Source organism: Ostrinia nubilalis, chromosome 26, assembly GCF_963855985.1.
Source record: "Ostrinia nubilalis chromosome 26, ilOstNubi1.1, whole genome shotgun sequence".
Lineage (NCBI taxonomy): Eukaryota > Metazoa > Arthropoda > Insecta > Lepidoptera > Crambidae > Ostrinia > Ostrinia nubilalis.
The window spans coordinates 7,939,110-7,957,125 of record NC_087113.1 but is presented as its reverse complement, the minus strand read 5'-3'; the positions used below and the strand labels follow the sequence as shown (position 1 = coordinate 7,957,125).

At 37.3% G+C, this 18,016-nt stretch overlaps 1 protein-coding gene across 1 annotated transcript; it reads right to left on the bottom strand.

Moving 5' to 3' along the window:
* Positions 1–4,798: 4,798 nt before the first annotated feature.
* LOC135084600 (uncharacterized) lies at positions 4,799–17,757 on the bottom strand. The gene is made up of 5 exons (XM_063979372.1): positions 17,587–17,757; positions 17,407–17,479; positions 8,700–8,842; positions 8,129–8,205; positions 4,799–7,466 (listed from the first exon to the last, which is right to left on the bottom strand). The coding sequence occupies exons 1-5, from the start codon at positions 17,626–17,628 to the stop codon at positions 6,767–6,769; spliced, it is 1,035 nt and encodes a 344-aa protein (XP_063835442.1). The 5' UTR covers positions 17,629–17,757; the 3' UTR covers positions 4,799–6,766.
* Positions 17,758–18,016: the final 259 nt, after the last annotated feature.

Below are 18,016 nucleotides of genomic sequence, written 5' to 3'. Positions count from 1 at the left end.
TGATCGAATCAGAAATGAGATCCGCAGGAGTACCAAAGTGACTTGACATAGCCCGCAGAATAGCTAAAATCAAGTGGCAGTGGGCGGGGCACATAGCTCGTAGAGCTGATGGCCGCTGGGGCAGGAAAGTTCTTGAGTGGCGACCACGAGCTGGAAGACGTAGCGTGGGCAGGCCTCCCACTAGGTGGACCGACGATCTGGTGAAGGTCGCGGGAGGTGCCTGAATGCGAGCGGCGCAGGACCAGCAGTGGATGTCTTTCGGCTGAAACGAACGAACGAACTCAAAGTTGTCACTCACGAACTATGTGACGCTGACTAGATAAGTAATTTTGTCCCATGACCCCAAGCTACCCATCTGCATTCTGCTCGCGTGTAATTATGTTGCTGTCGCGCTCGCACACTCACTGCGGGCGCGCGCCATATAATTACGCGCGAGCGATAAGGATAGGTAGCTTTGAGGTGATTGGACGAAATTCTACGTGCTCGGCGACCAGACTATAGACCTCTAGATAGTCACAAATAAAATGCAATTGTACGTATCACCAATCTGTATTTCTATCTTTACAACATATAAACATACATAATAGCATTGTACACGGTAGTCTAACTTGTATACAGGTATTCTAACTCTTATTGCTTTGAGTTATTTGACAGTCTTCCATGCATTGGCAATACACAAAATCGGTCTTTACGCACATATTTATATTGTCCGTTATGAAACGACACTCGAGAATTATCCTGCAGGGCTATTCTCAGTCAAACCGAAGTTTCGAATGTTTCATCCCTCTCACGCAAAGAGGTGCTAGTATGTGTAACAGTGACAGATAATAGAGATGGGTTATACTAGGTAAATTTGATACTAGGTGCACCTATTCCTAGTATTTATTAATACTCGATCCAAATACCTATTCCACCTAGTACGTAGTAATTTAGCATACTTGACGCGTCAAGTATGACTTTAAAATACAATTTTCTTTGAAAAGATACAACCGTAGTATGAATAATGCAATTTGAAATTGAATAATAATGTTTTTGCTGGCTGTTGATTGATTGATATCCTCCCTTCATACTTCAACAGGCTTAAATGGCGTATTTAAAAAATATCAATTTCATAAAAATATAAATGGTTTGACTACGTTTGTGTGCGTTTGCTTCGTCGCGCTCAAATTTGTTTGGTCAGACAGAGACGGAGTGAATCTCTACGTTCGCACATATTAAGCTTAGCGAGAAATACTAGGTGCGCGTAATACACGACTACGGATTACGCAATAATAACCTCTATTACTTTGATGGTAGGGTCGGAAATCGTGTAATTTATAAAATACTAGGTGGATCAAGTATTTTAAAAATTGGAATAGGTGCCGCCTAGTACTGTAAAATACCTAGTGTGTGGATCTGTTCTAGTAAATACGTCTCATCTCTAACAGATAATAGACCTTGTTGAAATTGATCTAGTTTACAGAGTTATCATATTATTTTTTAGTTAGGGCTTATGTATAGGATCCATAATATGGCGACCTGTATTCTTCTCTCGCTCTAACACTAAACAAACTGGGACAGGTAGCGCGATGGTAATGCTAAGCAATGCTATGCGCAAAGACCTCAACACAAGTATAGTCTAATACATAAAGAGAAACATTTCAGAAATACAACAAAACACATTTTTACTATGAATCTAAGATAAGGTACAGTCAAGTCTAAAATGGTTTGAACAAATTGATTTCTAATGTAAAAGATACGCATTTTGCACTTGATTGTACTCAGAGCCCCGATTACGGTAATTTTTAACGTCTACAATCCAGACACGCTTCTCGATTCTGCGATACGATTGGTCGTTCAACAGCGTACGTCAGCTGTTTTGACCAATCGTATCGCAGAATCAGAAGCGCGTCTGGATTGGAAACGTTAAAAGTTACCGTAATCGGGGCTCTGGTCTAGTGTAACAAAGGCCCAAAAACCTTTAAAATCTGTTAGGCCGATAAATAGTTTAGAATCACCTTTGGTTTATGCTAAGAGTCAATATAAGCATCTACTGAACAAAGGTTTTCAAGGAGTTTATCTTAAAATAATTTAAACTCGTTTTAAAGAAACTTTATGTCCATAATTAACATAGTTAATAAACTCCTATTCGATCCTTTTGCATTATTTTTCCAGTATTTTAAATTAATAACAAAAGATTTACCGCAAACCAAATTGTGCCCTAAATTAGAAATTATAAGACACAAATTAGCTTGCACTGAATATACAGACTAAACATTCCAGAAAAAATAGATTATGATGGTTCAGGATCCACTAAGAATAGGGTAAGTAAAATATCCAAGAAATCTGCCATCATAGTGGCGCCTCCTAGTGGTAAGTCACAAACAATTTTCAACTTTCCTGCACGAGCAACCTGTCTCTTCCTACTCTGTATTTAAAGACTATATTGCCAACGCAACGTTCACACAATTTTACATTTATCAGAAGTCAAATCTGGAATATTATGTACCTAATTTATTTACATTACATTCGAAAACATGTATTTTTTAATCAAGGATCGACTCTTATTTCAACACAATCGTTATTTCTAGTGAGCTAGAAAAATACAAAAGAATACGTACTAAGTTAAATGCATTATTTATTATCAGAATCGGTATTTTGGAGGGTCATTTTTAGATTTTTTAATAACACTTTTGAGAACACACATTAATCATGTATAACAGGTAAAGTAACCTTTTTTTTCTTCTCAACTTTTATCGAAAAGTTTAGATAGACTACTGTAATTCATGATGATGCATGAAACTTACAAAAAGAGTTTTTGTGTCCAAATGACAACTGTGGTATACCTACAGTAGAATAATTATGCCCAAAAATAATAAACCAAATTGGTACTAATTAACTTACTTAGTCAGCCCACAATAAAACCAATACTGATTAAAAAAAATCTATTACACAATTACAAAATACAAACATTTAAAATTTCTGAGTAGAGCCGATCGAATCTAAAAACGGTAATACCAATTTAAAACTAATTTTAGTTTCATTCGACTTAAATATAATTTTGTGATTATTTCCAATCATTTTTAGTTAGGTTTTTTTACATCTTCTAACTCAATAAGTTACAATAACATGTGTCATCTCACTCTTTTGACATAGGTGAGAGCGAGGTAGTAAAAGACTTGGTTTCATAGAAACTTGGGATAGTAGTTAATAACATGTGGAATAAACCACAATTTGTCTACATAATTATTATGGTTTAATAATTCAATTATTTCTATTGTCACATACGTCAGAACATCAAGGATAGCTAAACGTCAAATTTCCTCAATTGATTTTGGACCTTAAGCTGTAGGACTACAATTCAAAACACATTGTGAAATTCACGATATCGTGGTATGTTGACTTTTGACGAGAGTTCCATGATGATGGTCTAAATGGCATATTATTGATTGAAATGAAAAAGTGAACCTTGAAGTATGAGATATAAAGTCCAGAATCCATTGGATGGTATGAGTGACTGAGACGATAGCACATTAAGGTGAACACTGGCATCTTACTTAGTTGCAATAGAGCGCTATTTCGCAATAAAAGTGTCTAAGGTCCGATTCGCAAAAACTTTAATCCGAGAATACTAATACATAACTACTCCTGGTATAACTGGCACATTGACAGTTTCAGTATGCGAAATATTACAAAATGTCGAATAACTGACGATTTATTCTAAGATCAATATTTACTCTTGTTTGGTCGAATCCACCCTAAGGCTAAGTTGCACCACCTAACTTTGACCGTAACTATAACGATAACCGGTGTATTTTGTATGGAGTTTGACAGATTTTTGACGTTTGTCAAAGTTAAAGTAAGATGGTGCAACTCAGCCTAAGTGTTGTCCACTGTTAATCAATGTCCTGAGCACGAATGACTCTTAGGCCTCAGCCTCGAACTTAGCGGGCAGCGGGGCGGGAGCGGCGGCGGCGCGGGAGCGGGGCGGGCAACGCAGACCCGTTCTCGAAACAAGCGGGCAGCTCGCGCGGCGCTTTAGCGGCGAAGTGTTGTGTTCGGGGTTGTGTTGTCGAGATATTTGTTTTTATTCGCAAACGAAATGTCTGAACAACGGCGACAATTTTATTTCGATTCAAATTTATTCCTAACGCTCGATTTATTGTGGGCAAAAGAAGGAGTGCGCTGCCCGCTCGTTGCCCGCTCCCTCGCCGCTGCCCGCTCGTTGCCCGCTGCCGCGCCGCTGTTTTCGAGAACCGGTCTATTTGATTTTACGCATAAGATCCTGCCGCTCCCGCGCCGCCGCCGCCGCCGCCCCGCTGCCCGCTAAGTTCGAGGCTGAGGCCTTAGTCGTATAATTGTATTCTACATAGAACTGCAGCGGCGCTGTTTTGTTTTTCAAACAAAAAATACTATTTCTATCGAGGCCGATTACTATTCGTGCTCCAGGTACTGTGCCGTATTCTAGACTATCAAACACATCAAAGCTCAATTCTGACTGGACTTATAAAATTAGCATAAATCGAGCGAAATGCCTATTTGTATAACAAACAATTGAACAAGCAACAAAGATATCTTTGTACCTACTACATCAATGAACGACAGAACCTAGACAAAGTGACAGTCGTAACTTCGAAATCGCTTCGCTCCGGCGTTTATTTGTACATTCACTTCGATCCGTGCTGTTATTCCGAAATTAATTGTCACGAATATTTCTAGGGGACTACGGGCTTAGTAAACGTTGAGGGTAGTTTAAAAATTCACTGTCAACAAATAAGATAACTACCTTCAGAAACAGTCAATTTATAGCGATGAGAGTTATTTTAATGGATCTAAGTTATATTTTACGCAACATTAACTGACAGACTGTCATACTTTTTATAAAAATACTAATTTAATATGTGACCAAAATAACTTCAGATATTTATTTGAAGTTAGGATGTCGTTTGAGATTTCAAAAAGGCGTCTTATTTTCTAACTTTAAAGTTCAATTCAGCATGTTAAAAGTTACTTCCGCCCGTATTCACAAACAATGCTTGCTTAAGTGAAGCAGAAAATCGAACGCACAGCGTTGAATAGAGCTCTGTGATTGGTTCATGTGTCACCCTGTGCGTCCACGCGCACTGTGAGACCTCATAGTAATGTTTGTGAATACGGGCGTTAATCTGTATTATGAGACTGTAACAAACAAAGATCTGAAGTTATTTTAGTCACACGAATCCTTAAATTAAACACCAATTTAGTGCATAAACAAAAACAAAAAAAAAACTCACACACAATTAAACTTCACGGTACAAAAACAAATTACGACATAACTAATTAACCAATATACCTAGCTGGTAAACAACACCACGACAGCTGTTATTCAACTAAACATAAGACTTTTACACTATAGAGCGTTTCATCCACGAAGACGCGCCCCACCATTCTTCCGCTAATGTTTGAGTGTTATCGGTACACGCTAACTAAATCATCCATGAGTGCACACGCACACTACAATAGACAGTTTGACACCAAACCCCAATAATTCGAAACCACAACTGTTTTAAAAAGACCCTTAATTCTGGTCTTAAAAACTTAATTTATTTTAAATTACCTGTAAATTACGATTTTTGGTCGCATTGTAATTGAAAAAAGTAGTTTAATTGAGTTGACAAAATAGTGACGTCACTTGCTTGTAGTGCCATACAAAATCTATGGGAGAGTTTCGTTTTGACAGTTTTAAAAAGTACGTCAATTGACTGTGGTGTCAACATGTCTATAATGCCGCTCGGATCAAACTCCCCGCACCCCGCGCGACCGAGACCAAATATTGGTGGGGCGCGTCCGAGTGGATGGCACGATCTATACAAGACTTCTATAGTATTATACAAGCTATTCATTCAGACGACATTTGTGTTAACATGTTTCCTAAAGGCTTTTGGACACTATCAGGGGGCTAAGTGTGAGTTTACATCAAACGTATTCGATATCGAATGCGTCAAAAAAATCTATGAAGATTTTAGTTCTTGAAAGTATCCACTAGGGACGCTGTACAATCCGTCATACATTTAAATGACACTTATTTACGCAGTCAATATCGAATACATTTGATATAAACTCACACTAAAGCCTTGATCACACGTACCGAGTACACGGGCGAGACAGTAAAATGTTTACTCGGTCGAGACAGTTGGGTGAGCGAGTCACATACTCGAGCGCTCGGCCGAGCACTCGGCGAAATGTTCATACACACCGAGTACTCGGACGAGAGCACTGTCTCGCCCGTTTGCTCGGTACGTGTGATCAAGGCTTAAGCCCCGTACAACCCGGTCGGGTTAACTGCACACCTGGTGGCCGTGACGTCACATCGACGAGGTGTGCGGGTAAGTGAGGGGGAAAGTCGCATACCAAAGAGGTGCGCAGGTAGCCGATCGGGTTTTAATAATGACGTCGTTAATACTGTCATTCCTTTCTGTGGTATGAATAATTTCTTCATTCCAACCACCACACTGCAGTAGTAATTGTGTCTGGTCTTTACTTTTATTCTAATTAGTTCGCTATACAAAGTTATAATTCGTCGATATCATCAACATGATTTGGCTTATTTTAATCGAATTTATAAACAGCTTACCGAAATATGATTAATCTCAAAATTTTTGTGAATGCATGAAAATTAAAGACAGTTAATTTAATAATGATGGTACTTACATAAACAATTTCCAACAAACACACGTTATGTACATTAAAGTTGAATAACAACTGCCGTGTATTAAATAATAGAAACAAAACAATAACCCTAAAATGCTCAGGTATCGTAATCCTCATCTATTTGTAGGTTACCAGAATTTAAATGGTCTATGTCAACCGGCTGACTGACAGGTTTGACGTCGATTTTCTTACTTTCAGGCTTATGAGGTTTCGAGTTCTGCCTCTGTAACTTTGGAGCGTTCTTCGGCGGAACGGTCACGATGCCAGCGATCGCCGTGTCTAAAACGCGTATCTCTGGTTTGGTGAGATTTTTCGAGAAGTCTATATTTAGGATAGGCGTCGACGGCGTCCTAGGGGGTGGAGTGGGAGTCACGTCGACGAATTCCGTCGACGGTTTTGGCACTGGAATTTCTAGTCTATGTAAAGGCTCCACAGGGGTCATATCAGTGTAGCTGGTTGAAGGTTGAGGGCTAGCATACGTGGGGTTAACGGTAATGACCGTTCTGTGCGTAGCATCGTCTGTTAAGAAGGTTTCTTGGTAGAAGTTGGCCGTTCTGACCGGTTTTTCCTCGACGTGTCGTTTGGTTAGGTCTATGGCGGTGTCAGAGGAGACTATGGTTGAAGTAACGGTCTCGGTCCGGTGCGTTCTGTGAGGTAGTTCGGTTTCTGAAGACAAGCCCCGTCGGAGGGGGTTTGGGGGGGGCACGAGAGGGGGCGGCACCCTGGTATCACAGCTGCTGGAACTGTTTGAGTCTTCTCTCACTACCCTGCGGGGTGGCACTGATGCGTCTGAAAATCTGGTGAAGAGATAGATGGAATTAATTTTATGATGTCATATACAGGGTGTTAGGTAAATGGGTATATGAGCCGACACTAGCCCATGTTAACATGGGCATATAAATGGTATGGTGAAGTTAGAAAATTGATATCTTAATTTTAATTATTTTAATTTTCATACAAAATATTTTTTATAAAATCCGATTTGTATGAAAATTAAAATAATTAAAATTAAGATATCAATTTTCTGACTTCACCATACCATTTATATGACCATGTTAACATGGGCTAGTGTCGGCTTGATATACCCATTTACCTAACACCCTGTAGATCATAAGGAAATCTCGACTATAAGAAAAAAAACTAAATATTTCGAGTGTAATTGAACATATTAAGAGTGAAATTTACTATGGACCTTAAGGCTTTATAATAGACTAGCTTTCCGCCTGCGGCTTCGCGCGCGTGGACTACGTTATCTACATAATTTACGGAACCCTATTTTTTTCCAAAATAAAATTTAGCCTATATGTTACTCGTGGATAATGTAGCTTTCGAATGGTGAAAGAATTTTTAAAAACGGTCCAGTAGTTTTTAAGCCTATTCATTACAACCAAACAAACAAACAAAGTTTTCCTCTTTATAATATTAGTGTAGGTAGACGAACGATAATTTGCACAAATACCTTGAAGAATTGGGTGAGCTTTCTGCACTCATCATTTCTTTCTCTTCAGCCACTGACACATCGGGGATGTTCTTAACCTGAAATAAGAAACAAAACACATGACATTTCTTTACAGAATACTTTCGTCTACATTTTTTAAGTCCATAAGTTCTTTCTCAACCCTCGAAGTCTCTGCTACGATGTACTGCTTGACGTTTTGGAGGCTTTAAATGGTTATAATCCCTCCATGATTACGGAGGGATTAAAACCAAATTAAGTCTCTAATAAAGACTTGTGAACTATACTATACAATGGCACTGCTTGACGTAACTAGAGAGTTTAAATGAGTATGATTCCATCAGGTTGCAACGTCACTTGGATTTTTATCTGATCCAAGAAGATGAAGTGACGTTTTATGCAACGTATTAAGAGACCTGACCTGTAATGATTTAGATGCTTACCAGAGAGAGAGAAAGAAGTTGGCTTATCCAGGATGCACTGTTCAACATGGTTGGGGTGGTTAACGTTCCTTCAGGCTTTGTAAGATTGTTTCTCCACTTGGATCAGCTACAAAACCTGTGAATTAACTCACCAGATCCCTCAGGAAGTCGAACCGCGACTCGCCCAGGATGCACTGCTTGACGTGGCTCGGGCTGAGCGTCTTGGCGTTGCGCGCCATCGTGACTTGCATCGCCTTGCTGAGGAGCGACTCCACGAAGAGCTCCAGGGTTCGCGGTGTACCATCGAACAGCTCTGAGTTAAGGAACTTAAAAGTCTAAAGTCTGTATATGTCTAAAGGTTCGGCGGCGATGGCGATCAGTAAAAATCAGTAGGATTGCTATCACCATCGTGCAAGCGGGCTGCACGCGTTGGTTTGGTCGTACCTTAAATGTCAGGGCCGTTTTTACGTATTAAGGGCCCTGGACACTTAAGGATCAAGGAGACTCTACGCTAAAATAAGAAAGGATTACATACAGCTGTCAGGGCACCTCTCAAAAAGGCACGTGCCTAGTCCCGTGCGAAAAGGGGCATGGGTAATGTGATAACTACGTTCGTTTGTAGACAATAGTGACTGAGTTTCTTGCGCTGCTTCTTTTCAGCACTGGCCCATTTATTGTCCCGAAGCAGTGGTAGGGTTAATACTGGGAAGTGTAAAGGGCTTTTTAAAAGCCTACTTGCAAAAATAAATGAGTTTTATAGATGATCAAACGAACTTGCAAGTGAAGTTCGATCGCTATTATATGAGTCGCTTCATTCGAAGATATAATTATTTACAAAGTAGTCCCTTTATCCTACAGGCAACATCGCACGACTTTAGAGAATATCTCAATTGACTTAAAAAACATCATTCGTTCGGTTCACTCGTTCGGCCGTTAGCGCCCAGGTTCTCATTATGTTTAGAGTGTAAATAAAGAACAAAACTTTTCCTTGGGTTACACCACACTTGCGTGTGTGGTTAACGGGTGGGAGGGTTCGTATATCTTCGAATGAAGCGACTCATATAATAGCGATCGAACTTCACTTGCAAGTTAGTTTGATCATCTATTATATTTCGTCGCTTCATTCTTTGATATAATTATTTACAAAGTAGATGTTCAGAGACAAAAGTTTTGTTCTAATAAAGTGCAAGGTAAGTTTCTAAAATAATAACCAAACTTAAATTAAATTAAGTACTTACTATATTTGTGATAATTTAACTAACAAAAAATATTGTATCCATACAATGAAAACCAAAAATAATAAATAAGACTTCAGTATTATATGACTAATTACTATATGTATGCCGCATTACGGCGTTTGCAAAATCACCTTCGCTTAATATTGGTCTCTCAGATCATAGAAAGAGAATAGATATGAAGTCGCGCGTAACTACAACGAGAACCAGTGTCCCCACATTTCCCCCACCACAGCTCCCACACACACATTCAACTGTGTAAAAACAAAGCGACTGAGAGTCTACGACAACATGTGCAACCGGCTTAAAAGTGCTGTGATTGGCCAGAAGGCGTGCCTTATGGCCAATCAATGGCCGCGTGACGTGACGCACACTTTGAAAACTAGTGAGAGAACAAAGATAAAATGAAGTCGACAAGATATCGATACTTTAAATCGCTTGGGGCAAGGCTCGAAACTGGTTTCACAAAATGCTTATGTATGAAAATCTTTTTATTATTATACGTTATTATTAACTACTATCACGCATTTACTTTTTAACCGCTTGAGTGCCAGACGGCATTAATTAATGTCATAACAATTGATTATCTATTGTGTCTAGATTCGCGGGCCTTGAAGGATTTATTATGGCGATCTGCGTACCGCATATGTTTATCAAAAATAATGCCTATATTAGGCTTTCAACTAGCTCTTATAGTAATTACATAGTTGACAGTTACTAATTACTTCTACTGTTATTATTTTTTTTGTAAAATCTTATAATCGCAAGTAACACATAATTTTTTTATGTAAAATTACAAAATAGAAAATTATAATTTACTTCTATTTATCGATAATAGGAAACCGCATTAGAACACGAGCACGGCACTATGTTACGACCGGCACATGCGGCCGTACTGTGTATTTTCACACGACAGTGGATATCGGAAGAAATTAAATACATCGCGCAGTTGTTGAGCATGACATAAAGTGGTTGCTAACTAAATCGTCAATGTACAAGTGTGTTAGAATTTTTATCACCACTAATTTCGATATCGCAGTAACTGTTACGGCACTGAATTCGTTCGTAAAAATGTTAAGTTTTTTTTATTTATAACCAAAATACCAATGGATTTGCAATACTTACATGTAGTAAATGACTCCATTGTTCCTGTAGTTCTTCGTTTCACTTGTTTTATTGCACGTAACGACGCATTATCCAAAAAATTCGGAGAACATTTCCTTAGTACGACTGAATCGCGACTAACCTAGCTACGCGGCCGATGTTCGTTTCTGGGCATATCGCGGAGACACGCGCCACGCCCCCGTTTCACATCTATTCCCTTCTATGATCTGAGATTGGTCTATTATAGAAGCGAGCAAACGCCGTAGAAGTACTGGTCCAGCCAGCCGTCTTACAAATCGTGTCTATACTGAGCCCCGCGGCGCGGGCGGTCGAGGAAGCGGCGTGACGCGTGTTATGCGCGGTGAACGTGTTCACGTCAATACCACATTCGGCTAATAACTGCTTGATCCATCTACTGATGGATTGGGAACTTGCAGCTTTGTGGGGCTTTTTGTACGTTAATAACAATTTGTCTGCGTTCGAGGTCCTCATATTTTTTGTGACAAAAATGTAATCTTTGAGGGCTGAAGCAGGGCATATGTTTATATTCTCTTGGAAATATGGTAAGAATAAGATGGGTTGATCCCGGCCGGGGCCGGAAGTCTTAATTATATCAGTTATGGCTATCTTAACACCGGTCTGAGTTATAGAAATATTGTCGATTTTAATAAGAGAAAGGGTTTGAACCCTATGTGCCGTACAGAGTGCTAGTAAAATGGTAAGTTTTTTAGTTATTTTTTCCATGTTCAGTTCTAAGTTAGGGTACCAATTAGAAATGTGATTAAGGACCAATTGTGGGTCCCAAGTTGTGGTATATTTAGGGCGACTTGGGTTAAGTTTGTATGCCCCTTTTAATAAACGTCTAATACATTCATCAGAGCCTATATTGTCGTCTAAGAAAAGTGACAATGCTGAACGGTGGCTGTTAAGAGAGCCATAAGAGCAACCAGAATTGAATTGTTGTGTTAGAAAAGACAGAACTAATGTTTTGGAATTTTCGAAAACCGGAATGTTATTAAGCGTACAAAATTCCCACCAAAGCTTCAAAGTGACGCTGTACTGTTTGATGGTATTGTCTGACAGTGACGCGAGCATTAATTGGAGAGCATTTGATGGTGCGCCGCGGCGTGCGAACGCCGCCCGCAGAGCCTCGCGGCACCCAGGGTAAGTTTTGGATGCAGCGGATGGTGCTTCCTGAAAGCGGATTGGAGCAGATACTTATGAGAACCTGGGCGCTAACGGCCGAACGAGTGAACCGAACGAATGATGTTTTTTAAGTCAATTGAGATATTCTCTAAAGTCGTGCGATGTTGCCTGTAGGATAAAGGGACTACTTTGTAAATAATTATATCAAAGAATGAAGCGACGAAATATAATGATTATCACGAATGTTTTGGTATCGGCCGATTCTACATAAAATTAGAATCGGTCCCAACTATCGGCCGACAATCACATCAGAGTTTAAAAAAACCAAACATATGATAAATAATTTAGACAAAATGAGATCATAGTACCACCAAACCTCTTGTGCATGGATTTATTCGCACTCGTTGGCTTTATAAATTGTAATAAACCTATTAAAATTCAACCTCGATGTAGCACCGCCATAAAACCAACAAAGTGGGTCTCTCAATCGTTTAAATCATAATACAATGAGTCTCAGTCATTGCATTGATCATCAATGACACTGCACAGCGGAGAAAAATGCAGTAAGACCGCTGCAAGCTTAGAAGTAGAGTCGATAAAAGATAGACATTATCTTTTTTCATTTAATTTAACTTATTTGCACAATAAACAGGGTACATAAGGCGAACTCGAACTCAACCTATTGCATGTTCCATAACCTTTGTTAGAATAGAAGTTACTAGGAGAGATTGAGAAATTATAACCATTCGTCTAATCCCATTTTTGTTTCAACAAAATAAATATGCACGAATTAAAAAAATTCTGTAAATTCACATATTTATTTCCTTTTCCATTTATCTACGACAACTATCCTCTCCCGGATGACATCGCTTCCTAGCGATAAGATCGCCTATCCTCGTAAGTCCCCGCGTACTTGTACAAGTACATATTAAGCATAGTAGTTCAGACCTGACATTTAAACTACATAGCAAGAGTAACTGCCTAATGTACTTACCCAAGTACAAATTTTTCTTTCCCCATTTACCGGGTAGTTTTTTTACAATGGCAAAAATGATACGACCATACTCATTCAATACTCTATGGTCAATTCCGTGATGTTAGACAGGTAACGTCAACTGTCAGTGTCAGTGTAATTTTTTTTCAAAATGGTTACGCGGTCGGATTGCCGGCCGGCACGAGGATAGTTTATCTGTTTATATCAAAGTAATCTTTTGTTTTTTGTCTTGTTTTTTAAATGTATCAGTAAATATAAATTATAGTTTTTGTAAATTAAACAAAATTTAAAAAGAAACTTAGTATTTTAGGAGGTTCATGATCGGTCAAAATAATTTGTACTTGATATAGTACGTTAGGCGTTTGTTACACAAATAATTGTATGAAATTTGTATTAGGTATGAAATTAGCGCTTTTTTTGTTCTTCAATGCTCATTACTATGTAATTTCTTTCATAGTATAGCTATGTTCATCTTTATTTTTTTATTTGGAATTGGACTTCAAGGGCTTACTTTTACGTATAAAATGTTAAACATAATTTTATTTTTTTAATTAGAATTTAATCTTCAAAGACAGCTCGTCCTAATTGTCGTCAGTTTCCATTAAACAAAAATAAATATATTTTTATACAGATACTAATTTTCAAAAAAAATCCTATTTTTTTTTATATTTTAATGTTGTTTCAATCTACCTACAAAATTTCATAAAATTTGAATTTATGGCTTTTTAGAAAATCACAAAAATATTAGTATGGAAAAAATAATTTTGGTGAAATTCTCCATACAAAACGCTAAAGCTAAATAATTTTGTCTTAAAGACTGAATTTTATAATTATTGCTTACTTAAGTGACGTTTAGAAGAAAAATGTGATTTATTTTTAATACATTAATAAAACCTTTATCTTAATAATATTATTTTTTTACACTGTATAAAAAGCCTAACGTACTTACAGGAGTACAAACTATTTTCAATATTTTTCTTTTAAAACAGGTGCTAAAGATGCTAAACTTACAGTAAAAAATACAAAACATAAAGTAACACTTAAAAAACTATGTAAAACCGTCAACATTTTCTCTCGGTCTGAAGCACATTTCTTAGTTTGTACTTGGTATAGTACATTCGGCAGATATGAATACTGCTGTTGAAAAAACACAGGACTTACGAGGTTAAAATATATTGTGCAGTGTTTCAATATAATGTTTCTTTTATTTGTCAGTTTTGTGTAGACTTAATATTGTAAAGACCAAAGATTTCTATTTTTGTATGTTTGTAACTAATAAACTCAAAAACGATTGGACCGATTTGAAAAATTCTTTCACAATTTTTTTCTGATGATAATGTTCATCAGAAAAAGCCGGGGCGTGTTTAATAAAGAGTATCTATCTATTATTATGTAAGATGTATGTTGCATTATTATCAAAGTTAGCCTACTACATCCACTTGTATTATACCAAAGATCTCTACGCAATTTTGCGCAAACGCATCTCTCCAATATTAGCTCTGCTCTGACGCACACAAAAATCATAAATATAAATAAGTCGAGCACAAAGGCGAATCTGTTAACTTATCAGGTTGTAGACAGTCTACAGCACGTCAGACTAAACATTTTTGTTGCAAAACAGCGCCTATTTCGACTAGCATAAGAGTCATAGTATTTGCTCTGATGTTCTATCGCCTGTCTGTACGTATTTCATCTCATTCCGATAACGTTATTGAGAACATGAGTCAAAATTATTATCATTGGTTTATTATCATATCAACAGACTATTTTAGTCGGCAACTATTATGCATCTAAGGCCGGTTTCCACCAAAGCGGAGAGAAGAGGAGATGGAATAACCAATCAGATATCCGCTCCGAAGATGAGCGGAGAGGTGTTGTGGAAATAGGAAACACTTTTATTTTTTCGGAGAAAAAATGCATTGAATTGCATACCTACCTGTGGGGACAGGGTAGGTTATGTGGGGCTCACCAAGTCAGAAGGACAAAGGCATACCCACTAAAAAGACCCCGGTGCTCCGTCATTCTCCTTAAGTGGGAAGGAACTGTGGGATTCCGGACAAAGCCTTCACTACCACAGTCTCTCCCGGCGATTGCCCGCCTACACGGCGGGCCCTACAGGCCCCCCAGGACGGGGGGCGACGGGAGCAGCAGCTAGGAGCACACATCTGTTCCCGTCCGACAGTGGTGGTGGCCTGTGCAATGCAGGCGAGGGTGCCCCCACGCCCCCGGCTCGCTGGCCATAAATAGGAAACACCTAATCTAAGGGAAACACATCTTCTCTCTTCTATACTTTGGTGGAAACCGGGATTTAGTCCAGAACTAGACATCTAATGAAGCTGTTTCGACCCAAAATCCTTTTAAGTAAAATTAGTTTATCGTGAAACTAATTTTGAAGCAACAATAACCCAATGGTGTGGGTGCATGCCGGACTGTTCGAATCGAGATCCGATGAACGCGGATTCGAACCCCCATGGACTATTGCGGTGGATCCACTCGTAACACAAGCATTTTTAGCTTACCACGAGGGGTTAACGGAACTGTTAATAATAATATTCTTTACAAAAAATTTTGACCTAGCTGAATTAGAAGTGAAAGGAGTCAGAAGAGTAATAAATATGATACAAATTATTATTATATTGTAAATACTCGAAATACGTTCACAAAATTGCGTGTTAATCAATTAAGTTTAAACACTGCAAAAATAATCATAATGTTATCATAATAAACAACACATACCTATTAAATTATCCTTCAGAAGTGAAACTTTTTAACAATTAGGTACTGAAAATATTTTTAGCCAGCCTAGAACATAATGCTTTAGTTAAAAATACATTGTGACACTGCACAAACAGGTTTTCATTCTGCTTTGACTGCTTAACTAAAGAAGCATGGTTTATTATATAGAATTTACATATTCATGGAACCCCATAGAATGAGTACTAGAAGTCCATGTCACATAATATGTAATGATTTCTACTGGACTGAAGTAGCTGCATTGTGTGTGTCTGTCCTTTGTCTTCAAAGACACTTTTTATTGTTTACTTAAAAATGTCAATTACCAGTAAACCATAAGATAAAAAGCACAATTTGGGCAGTCTTATTGCTAGAAACAATCTCTGTGAGTAATAAATAAGTCTTTTTCAAAACCTATTATGGTCCATGACCACAAAATGGTACGAAGCCCTGTAATAAAGATTGATCATAAATCCATGTCAAGCCAGGTCAAGAAACTAGTACATGAGGACTTTGGAGCGGAAGATGTATCTGTCCATTTATCAGAGATAAGATAACCCAGATTTAATTTTGTGTATTTAGATAAGTAAAACTGTAGTTTAGGGATAATTCACTATGGTTAAGTTAATCCTGATAAAACTGTAATAATAATCAACTTCTTTTCAGAATTCTTTTTGGTAAATACTTTAAGCTTCAATAATGTCAACTTTAAATAAGTTAGACTTATTTCTGTTTATAAAATTCTTTTACTAATAAATACTGAATAGTCTCAACAAACATGTCATTGGTTTTGATAAATGACATGTTAATTTGGGTTTTCTTCATTGTGATAACAAATAAAATATCTACTCAACATTTTGTAATTTCCAAACATAACTCATTCCAACATTAATGAAATAGTTAACAACATTATAATCATAACTGATAAAACTTGACATTAACTTGTTAGGAATTATTAAAAACAACAAAGTAAAAATTTGCATTATCCAATTCAATAGAATCTCTATGTAAAAATGTGCAAATTTGTATTGTTTTGGATGAAAACATTGAATATTTATGTTAATTTTCTATCTTACTTGTTGTATTGTATTCCTTATTCAATAAAACATAAGTCAATAAATAATAAACAAACAGCCTAGGGCATTGCCCTGCGGGCAAGTTAATTAACTGTTTAAAAACATTTTAATTTCCAGACAATTGGTTCTAATATTTTCCATTCTACCTTCAATTGTCATTATTAACTTTAACAAAATTTACTTTTGTATAGTTGAAATAGTAGTACCAAGAAAGAGTGTTGTATGTCTGAATTTTAAGATAACTTAAAATCACTTCAATTTAAAGAATCTATTCTTAGTTAATCTAGGGGCAAGTTTAGTGCTAATGGCAATAACATGAAATTGAAATAATCAAAAAGATGCCATTGGATATTACATAAACAAAAAACTAAGAGCTTTTACATAACAAACTTGGTGATGTTTATAAGGCAAACAGAAGATTGGCTCAGGTAGAAAACCAAAACTGGTATATATTGGCTAATTAATAAGACCTAGAGTTCTTATTGGACGGGATGTATCAGTATTGCTGATTGTTTGGCATTGTCAAATCATTTTATGCATTCTATTATTAGGTGTACATTGAAAAGGATATAAATTATGATAGGCACCGCCTGCGCCACTTTCCCCACTTCCTCGTCAGTCTGCATGATCTTCTTGATTCGCCCCTACAAATAAACAATGTCATGATATCACCAATCCCCTCAAAATCCTACATGAAAACAACAATAATTTTGACAATTTTGCAAACATTCAAATGCAAATTTCGGCTTACCGCTGGGAATCTGGCGTTGTATTTTCTCTTTTTTGACGGCATGGCGGAATACTGTGCACTTTATCACCAATTAAAATATTAAATTAGCTTCCTACACCATCAGACTTGGTACTTCTCGCGCATTTTTGAGGTTATAAAAGGGGGACGTTCGCAGCCTACTTCATTTATATACGAATCTGTCAATTTCTCTTTCATTTTCACACGCCAATTAACACCTCAATTATTATGAAAATAAATTTAAAAAATATTTGAAATAAAATTTAGATGATAATGAAGGGTTTTTAAAATAATTCAATAATTTATGATAAAATAATATTTTTTTTAAAAACATTATGAAAAGGATGTATATTTCTTGTTTTCTTTGCTCTTCGGTATTATTTAAAAATCTACATTCGTTTAGAAATCAATCATTAAAATTATGGCCATGGCT

Bases quoted from the DNA above. Each gene is read 5' to 3' on its own strand.
- LOC135084600 (XM_063979372.1), bottom strand. From the start codon at position 17,628: ATGCCGTCAAAAAAGAGAAAATACAACGCCAGATTCCCAGCG. The intron at 17,480-17,586 runs GTAAGCCGAAAT...GTTTATTTGTAG, and splicing joins ACAACGCCAGATTCCCAGCG to GGGCGAATCAAGAAGATCAT. The intron at 8,206-8,699 runs GTGAGTTAATTC...TTCTTATTTCAG, and splicing joins TCGACTTCCTGAGGGATCTG to GTTAAGAACATCCCCGATGT.